A 10,000-nucleotide genomic window follows, 5' to 3' on the forward strand; every position below is an offset into this window, starting at 1 on the left:
GGCGAAAGTTACTGGGGATTAATTTTATTTTAATAAAGATGACCTATAACTATAATAATAATAACAACAGCAACAACAACAACAACAACAACAACAATAATAATAATAATAATAATAATAATAATAATAATAATAATAATAGACGTAAACTTACTCCGATAGGCGAAAGTTACTGGGGATTAATTTTATCTTAAGATGACCTATGATTTAAAAAAAAAGAGTTTGCAATAAAACTATTAATTTTTAGACCTCGTTCTCATGGACGCCGCATGACAAGCTTGGTCTCAATAAACGAGTTTACTTCCCTCTCGACAAACTAGTTTTGGTGTAAAAATTCTCGTAAATCAACATTCGCTGTTGACACTGCCTGGGTTCATTGCTTTCATTTGTTACTTGATATAGAGTTTTTTGTTCTTTTTCTGTTCTATTTTAGATAAAATTGCTTTCTCACTGATGCCTCGGTTTAGAAGTAACCTAAATACCTTGTTTTATATACGTTATATTTACGTGATAGGGTTGTGGTGGTCTATGAGGTAACGTCCCTGACTGGTGATTGCTAGTCTGGGGTTCGAGTCCCGCTCAAACTCGTTATTATTATTATTATTATTATTATTATTATTTACTCAGCTATAAACCTAGTTGGAAAATCAGAATGCTAAAAACCCGGTGGCTCCAACAGGTAAAATAGCCCAGTGAGGAAAGGAAATAAGGAAAAATAAATTATATGGAAAACAGTAACAACATTAAAATAAATATTTCCTATATAAACTATAAAAACGTTTATCAAACAAAGTGTAAGGGAAATAAGATAGAATAGTGTGCCCGAGTGTACCCTCGAGCAAGAGAACTCTAACCCAAGACAGTGGAAGACCATGGTACAGAGGCTATGGCACTACACAAGACTAGAGAACAATGGTTTGATTTTGGAATGTCCTTCTCCTAGAAGAGCTGCTTACTGTAGCTAAAGAGTCTTCTACCCTTACTAAGAGGAAAGTGGCCACTGAACAATCACAGTGCAGTAGTTAACCCCTTGGGTGAAGAAGAATTGTTTGGTAATCTCGGCGTTGTCAGGTGTATGAGGACAGAGGAGAATATGTAAAAAATAGGCCAGACTATTCAGTGTATGTGTAGGCAAAGGGAAAATGAACCGCAACCAGAGATAATGATCCAATGTAACACTGTCTGGCCAGTCAAAGGACCCCATAACTCTCTAGCGGTAGTATCACAGCGGGTGGCTGGTGCCATGGCCAACCTACAAACTACCAATCTCACCATCCTTGTGAGCTAAGAATGAAAGGTTTGGGGAAGCCTATAGGTCTACCTGCTGAGTCATCAGCAGCCATTGCCTGGTCTTCCCTTGGTCGCAGCTTTGATTGAGAGGGGTCTTGACCGCTGATCATATGTACATATGGTCAGTCCCTAGGGCATTGTCCTACTTGATAGGGCAATGGCACTGTCCCTTGCATCTGCCATAACAGGACGCTGCTGGCATATTTATCTAGATACCGGCATTATTTTCGATTTCTATCAAAAACAGCAGATGATCACGGTAGTTGAATTGACATTTGTGGATGACAATAGACGAATATGTCTATAAGTTTGAAAAAAAATAGTCAACACTTGAATCTGCATCAAATAACCTCTTGGTTCATATTGTTAATATTGATAAAATATTGCAAACAAAGATCGGAAGCATTTTCACTTAGATCACCGAGTCTTTCGTAAATTAAAAAAAAAAAAAAAAAAAATGTAACTAGTATTCTACTTAATCTTACCGGCCGATATCGACCGATATAGAATCAAATGATATACAACAGATAAAAAACTTAAAAGAATTTACTAAATCTTTAGATTGTTAGTTAATATTTGTTCATTACTCGAGCCTGTATAATATACATGTAGATTAAACTTAAAACAATCTTTGCAGAGGTAAATATTGATCCAATAACAAGATGAAAATAACACTTTCCTTTGAGTAATTGATCCGTTGTCCCCTTTCCAATGGTTAAAGGACAAAAGTCAGAGAGTGGTGCTTGTTTGGGTAGTGTTGAAATATGAGCGTTGACGAATTATTGTCCCTGTTCTCTGTGCAAACTAAGAAAAACTTTTTCATATGGGACAATTTTGATAATAATAATAATAATAATAATAATAATAATAATAATGATAATAATAATAATAATAAGAATAATAATAATAATAACAATAATAATAATAATGATAATGATAATAATAATAGTAATAATGATAATAATATTATTATTGTTATAATTATTATTAATTTTAATAATAATAATAATAATAATAATAATTATTATTATTATTATTATTATTATTATTATTTTTATTGTTACTATTATTATTATTATTAGCTAAGCTACAGCCCTAGTTGGAAAAGCAGGATGTTCTAAGCCCAAAGGCTTCAAATGGGAAAAATAGCCCAGTGAGGAAAGGAAATAAGGAAATAGATAAACTACAAAAGGATTAATGATCGGTTGAAATAAAACCCTTTGATAACAATAACAACATTAAAGTAGGTTTCATAAATAAACTGTAAAATGAGACATGTCAGCTCATTCAACAAAAAATTATTCACTGTCAATTTCAACTTTCTCGCCTTTGTTTTCATATTGAACTATTGATCTAATTTGTGGTTGATAATTCTTATTATTCTTTTTTTATTTATTCAATGTTAATTTTACGATCTTACTAAAGCCTTAGAATATAAGCTATAGTCAATTCTTTTAAGCGAGGCAGATTTGCACCGACTCGCAGCGGTACCCTTTTAGATCGGAAAAGTTTCCTGCTATCTGATTGGTTAGAATTATCTTGTCCAACCAATCAGCGATCAGGAAACTTTTCCGACCTAAAAGGGCATCGCTGCGAGTCAGTGCAAATGCGTCTCATTAAAAAAAAATTGAGTATAGTTAAAAACCAAAGAGCTATGGAAAGAATGATGATGGAATAACACAAAGAGACAGAAAAAAGCATTTGTGGATACGAGAGCAAACAAAAGTAGAGGATATTCTAATAACATGTAAGAAAAAGAAATGTACATAGACAGACCATATAATGAAAATAGCAGATAATAGATGAGCATTAGAAATAACGGAATGGATCCCTAGTTTGAGGGTACACTCGGGCAAACTATTCTGTCTTATTTCTCTTCCTTTTGTTTTGTTAAAGTTTTCATAGTTTATTTAGGAGATATTTATTTTAAGTGTTACTCTTCTTAAAATATTTCATTTTCCTTTCCTCACTGGGCTATTTTCCTTGTTGGAGCCCTCCAGCTTATAGCATCCTACTTTTCCAATTAGGGTTGAAGCTTAGCAAGTAATAATAATAATAATAATAATAATAGTAATAATAATGATAATAATAATACAAGAAGCAGGGGAAGGAAGAGAACACGATGGATTGACGACGTAAGAAAGTCTGCCGGTATAGACTGGTATAGAAAGACCATAAACAGACACGAGTGGAAGGACATGACTGAGGCCTTTATCCTGCAGGGGAGTAATACGGCTAATGATGATGATGATGATTTTGCTCTATCCATACAGTTGCATATAAAGGAGTGCCAACTTCGCCGGCCCTCCGGAAAGATCCCACCCAGTTCTGGTTTGACCGATCGGAAACTGTTTTTATACAATCGAGGCTCTTGACCAGAAGAACGGAAACGATGGCAAAAAAATGATCTATATCCGAGATGAAACATTTGCGGTTTCTTCTTGAAATTATGGACAGGAAAGGCAGAAAAAGTAAGTATATAAAGGAAGGTTTGGTATGTTTTAGCCAGTACAGTTCAGGCAGAGACTCGAGACTTCACTGCCAATCATTGGCTTTCTGCAAATTTGTGTTTATCAAAGGACTATTAGACTACAGTTCCACACTCTCAAAATGTCCTGGGTATTAAAGGTATTTATCTTCAATATTTTGATTATTAAGATTTATTTCAGACTACATATTTTGTTTAGATGATAGTGGATGGATTTTCCAATATTGAACGCGAGTGTGATCATAATTCTTTATTTTTCTTTCATGCTAGTAAAAATCCTTGATGTTATCATATAGATGATTTTATGTTAGGTCATTATTTGGTGAGAAAACTCCTTTTGCACAATAGGAATATATTCCTTGCTTAGATGTATAAAAAAACTTATTTCGTTTCAAGACTAATGTAATGAAAGAAAAAAAAAATGCAATATACATACATGGCAGACTAATTACTATTTTACAATTACCTTTTGTTGTTGTTGATGTTGTTAAAGAAAATAAATCTAAAAAGAACATATAAACTCAAAAAAGAAAATACCTATCATGTTGGATCTATTGATATATCATTATATGGAAGTTCTTAAATTGCCAGACAATGCTCATGTGATATCCAAATGTGACCCATCTTATCTTATTGAAACTTATCTTAATTTTGTTTTAATTAATGAAATAATTTATAACCTGAAGACAAAATTTTACTGAATTTACGATTGGTATTGATGTGCTCTAAGGGGAAGCGATGAATAGCTTGAATGTTTTATTATTTGTGTAGTTTGAGACTATGAATCTTATACACGGGCCATGGATGAGTGGAAGGACCTGATATGCAATTGACCAGTGATCTGATTCATAAATTTGAAAAAAATATCGATGCATAAATAATGTACAAAGTTATATATCTGTGTGCAAATACACACACACACACACACACACACACACACATATATATATATATATATATATATATACACACACACATATATATATATATATATATATATGTGTGTGTTGTGTATGTGTTTATATATACATAAATATTCATTAATGTATGTAAAATTACAATTGTATATATTGATGTATATACAGTGTATATATATATATATATATATATATATATACATATATATATATATATATATATATATATATATATATAAATTATATGTACACATATACTAAATATATACATATATATATATCTATATATATAATTATATATACACATATATATATATATATATATATATATATATATATATATATATACATATATATACATATACAGTATATATATATATATATATATATATATATACATATATATATATATATATATATATATATATACATATACTGTATATACATAAAATGCATTAAATCATAAATGTATATCTTTTAACATGGAGTACCTACTGTACCTACAATTATAATATATCAACATAAAAATACTCGAACCTGAGAAAAAACAAGCAATATGATAAATATACTCGTGCACAATCAAACTTCATTTGAGGAACTGCTTAAGTATCACCAATCAATAGATAGAGGAATAGAACGACAAAGAAAACATACTGAAATATAATCATGTTATTAAAACTCCCATTTTGTAAAACTTAAAATGATAATATGAATGATTAAGATATGAATAGAAAGATTTTTTGATCAATCTACTTCATCGACCTTAAAGGAAGCCCGCCATTACAAAATTCAATACAGAAAAATTCTAAAAATCCCTTTTTCTTTTATTTCGTAATAAAACGTTTAACAAATCCTCTTTTAAATCTTCGAAAAAGATTTCAGAATTACGACGATAATATTCTCCTTTTTTCATACAATTTCGAAATCAGACACATTACAAATCTTTTGCTAGTCTTTGAAAAGCCTCAAGACTTGCCGACGTTTCCTTTTTTATACATTTTCGGAATAAGACACATTACAACTCCTTTCTCTAATCTTTGAAAAGACTTAAGACTTACCGACGTGTCCATGTCAGGAGGCGTGGATGCTGCAGACACTCGACGAATGTTAATTTGATGGGAAAATGAGCGGATTTCGTGCCGCAAAGAAAAGAAAAGGAGGCGAAACGAATCGGCTGGTAAACATAATACGACATGCAATGTTGGAACATCTCTTTTTTCTCGCCACCAAAGACTTTTAAAAACGTATATTTTTCTTCTTTTATTTTACACTGTTTATTCTGCTTTCACCAATGATTTGTATTTTTATATTCAAATTCAGACAACTTATTCCCAATTTGCATAAATTATTCAGGTATTAAATTGCATCAAAGTATAAGAATTTTTATGATCCATAATACTTTTTAAACAATAAGCTTAGCATGACAAGCAAAATCAAAACATTGGAAATATTTCATGTAAGAGAGAGAGAGAGAGAGAGAGAGAGAGAGAGAGAGAGAGAGAGAGAGAGAGACTATATGCCATTCCTTTAATTCCAGGTTGCGTTGCTGTCCATCATAGCTATAGGGAGCATCGAAGGACATGGGTATATGGTGTCTCCAGCTGCCCGTAACTCCGCTTGGCGTTTTGGCTTCGGCACACCGGCCAATTACAACGACAACGAACTCTTCTGTGGGGGGCGATCGGTAGGGATATTGGTGTTGTTTATCTATATACTTATTTCTTAGATTATTTATTTTCAATTTCTCTTCTTCTTTCCATTCCATCACTAGCCTAAAGTTTTTTTTTTTTTTTTTTTTTCTTTTCTTTTTTTAGATTCACTGATAATTTCTGTAATTTATATATTCCCCTCATTTATCTGTTGACTTTTTTTCTCTCATTTTTCTTCGTCTTCCAATTCTCTTATTAGCTAAAGTTATTTTTTCTCTTGGTTTCAATGTTGATTTCTATAATTTCTATATTCTCCTTATTTATATGTTTACTTTTCTTCAATTTTCCAATATATTATTAGTTATTTATCATTCTTTATTGCACTGCAATACAAAAATGCTCCCATTTCCTGCCCTATTTCAAAACAATCCCTACCGGAAAAAAATATATTCAACGATTCTTCTACCTATTCCAAACCAATTTCTTTTAAAATCTCTAGTTACCTATTTAAAACCAACTCTTTAAACACTTTAGGTAACCATTTGACACCAACTTTTGAAACACTTGAGGTAACTATTTAAACCAATTTTCTAACATCTATTTAAAACCCTTTTAAACATTTTATGTACCTATTTAAACCATTTTTAAAACACTTCATGTACCTTTCTAAAGCAATTTCAAATACTTTACGTACCCATTTAAAAAAAAAATTAAATAAATTAGGTACCTATTTGAAACCAAATTTTCAACACTTTAAATACCTATTTAAAACCAATTTTCAAACACTTCGGGTAGCTATTTAAAACTCTTTTTTTAAAATTAGGTATCTATTTAGAACCAAATTTGTAAACAACTTAGGTACCCATGTAAAACCAATTTCTTAAACACTAGGTATATACCTGTTTAAAATAAAATATTTAACCCTTTAGGTACAACATGGCAGGAACCGCGGCCAATGTGGCGTATGTGGTGACCCCTGGCATGTGCCCGAACCACGGCCCCATGAACGTGGGGGTCAGTTTGGCCGAGGGGTCATTACTGCAACGTACACTGAAGGCCAGGTCATACCTGTGACCATCCACGTGTCGGCAAATCACAAGGTAAGGAAAATCGAACTTGATAAGGTTGTAGATTCTGATTGTTACATTCAATAGGGGTTGTTATATAGATGCCAATTCCTTTATATATTCTGATTGTTATATTCAATAGAAGTTGTTCTATGGATGCCGATTCATTTATAGATTGTGAATATTATATTCAATGGAGGTGGTTATATAGATGCCAATTCCTTTATATCTATGTTTTGATAAGGATTTTGATCCCTTTTTCACTAAAATAATGTGTCATCACGGGCCGAGCTGGAAAAATCTAAATCACAAGAAAAATTTGTTCGAAAATTGCCAATTTTCAAACACTCATATCTCGGTGACTTATGAAAGAATTTATAAAAAGTTTTTTAGTCTATGTATATCCAAATCCAAGTATACTTTTTAATGTGAAAAGAAGATTTTTTTTTTTTTTTTTGAAGCAATAGAGCTCTGGATACCCGTAGTATTGTGAACTCCTCGATTGACGTAATTCGATTTTCCATCAGTTTTGATTACTTTGTTTTGATAAGGAAATCATGCGTATTTAGTGTTTATTTGATTGTGTATTCTATATATTATTTGTTTTTATTTGTTATTTTCGTGTATATTTATTTTTCCTTCACTTACGATCACGCTGGTCTATGGAAGCCTTTATTTTTGGTTTCATGAAATAATAATAATAATAATAATAATAATAATAATAATAATAATAATAATAATAATGATAATAATAATAATAATAATAATAATAATAATAATAATAATAATAATAATAATAATAATAATATGATCATTATTATCATTTACTTTTACTCATAAAATATATTCATTCTAATGAGATGAGCCGAGACCAGATCAAGTTTATATAGCAGAACCAGCTTAACCAAATTTCGGAAAAAAATACCAAAAAAGCAAACTATATCAATAAACTAACGAAGAACAGTGAATAAATTAAACACATATGATTCCCCCTACATTGCAGGGTTACTACGAATTCCGCCTATGCAACAACAACAACCCAAACGCAAAGGACTCTCAACGATGCCTAGACAAGCAGCTGTTGCAACTGGCTGACGGATCAGGAACCCGCTACATTCTGGAAGGTGGAATTCGAGGCAGACACACCGTGCACGTTCAGCTACCGCCTAAGCTCAGGTGCTCTCACTGCGTCATGCAGTGGACATGGGTCGCTGGTGAGTATTTGCAAGAAATATAGTATTTCTTGATTTATCTCCTGTTTCCTCTTGGTAGAACCCGCGCCCCGAGGAAGACTGGTTGAAAAGTAAAGGGTTTAAATTCTACTCATGAATGGCATTGGCAAGGGACAGTAACATTGCCCTATCGAGTGGGACAATGCCCTAGAGACAGACCATATGATCAGCGCCCAAGCCCCCTCTCTACACAAGCTAGGGCCAAAGAAGGCCAGGCAATGGCTGCTGATGACTCAGCAGATAGACCTATAGGATCCCCCAAACACCCCATCCTTAGCTCACAAGGATGGTGAGGTTACAGCGACCTAAGAAACTAACGAGTTTGAGCGGGACTCGAACCCCAGTCTAGCAATCACCAGTCAGGGGCGTTACCACATCGGCCTATTGGTAGTGTCCTTACCTGGTGATCGCCAGACTGGGGTTTGAGTCCCACTCAAACTCGTTAGTTCTGTTAGTATCTGCAACCTCACCATCATTGTGAGCTAAGGAGGCAGGCTTTGGGGCAGCCTATAGGTCCACGTGTTGAGTCATCAGCAGCTATTTCCTGGCCCTCCCTGGTGGAGAGGGGGCTTGGACGCTGACCATATGCATATATGGTCAGTCTCTATGGCATTGCACTTCTTGCTAAGGCAATGTCACTGTCCCTTGCCTTTGCCATTCATGAGTGACATTTAAACCTTTAAAGGGATTTTCAAATTCTGGAGGTACTGGCTCCAATAAAGAGTCTAATTCAACTATGACAAATACCTGTCTCCATAGATATGGCCTAAACGTGCGCGCTAAATGACCTAGTAGCGATATTTTCTTCTTTAAGAGAAGACACTGACAGTCATTTGATATTTGTGAGACGTCTGAGTTTGTCGCACAACAGGAAATATTAAAATGACTTTGATCTAACCCGAAGTGAAATAGATATACGTTTGATTCATAAAATAATTGGTTATATTTGTTTGGTAAATATTATTTTCCATGTTTGACCAGGCAAATATTCATTACTATTGCATATTGCACTGTATATATATATATATATATATATATATATATATACATATATATATATATATATATATATATGCATATATATATGTATATATATATATATATATATATATATATATGTATGTATATATATATATATATATATATATATATATATATATACATATTTATATACACACACACACATATATATATATATATATATATATACTATATATATATATATATATATATATATATATATATTTATGTATATATATGTATATATATTAATAATAATAATAATAATAATAATAATAATAATCCCTTGTATCTTGCCATTAATAATCTTTACTAAAGTAATTAGATCTTATTTAAC

General features: G+C 32.1%; 1 protein-coding gene across 1 annotated transcript in view; it reads left to right on the forward strand.

The window, feature by feature from the left end:
• Positions 1 to 3,813: 3,813 nt before the first annotated feature.
• The window catches only part of LOC137637937 (uncharacterized), a 6,640-nt gene continuing 453 nt past the window's right edge, over positions 3,814 to 10,000 (forward strand). The window contains exons 1-4 of the mRNA XM_068370041.1: positions 3,814 to 3,918; positions 6,233 to 6,379; positions 7,274 to 7,444; positions 8,415 to 8,625. Of these exons, the coding sequence (XP_068226142.1) occupies positions 3,901 to 3,918; positions 6,233 to 6,379; positions 7,274 to 7,444; positions 8,415 to 8,625 (547 nt within the window). The 5' untranslated portion in view covers positions 3,814 to 3,900. The remainder of the gene's footprint in view (positions 3,919 to 6,232; positions 6,380 to 7,273; positions 7,445 to 8,414; positions 8,626 to 10,000) is intronic.

The sequence above is a fragment of the Palaemon carinicauda genome, chromosome 3, assembly GCF_036898095.1.
Source record: "Palaemon carinicauda isolate YSFRI2023 chromosome 3, ASM3689809v2, whole genome shotgun sequence".
NCBI lineage: Eukaryota > Metazoa > Arthropoda > Malacostraca > Decapoda > Palaemonidae > Palaemon > Palaemon carinicauda.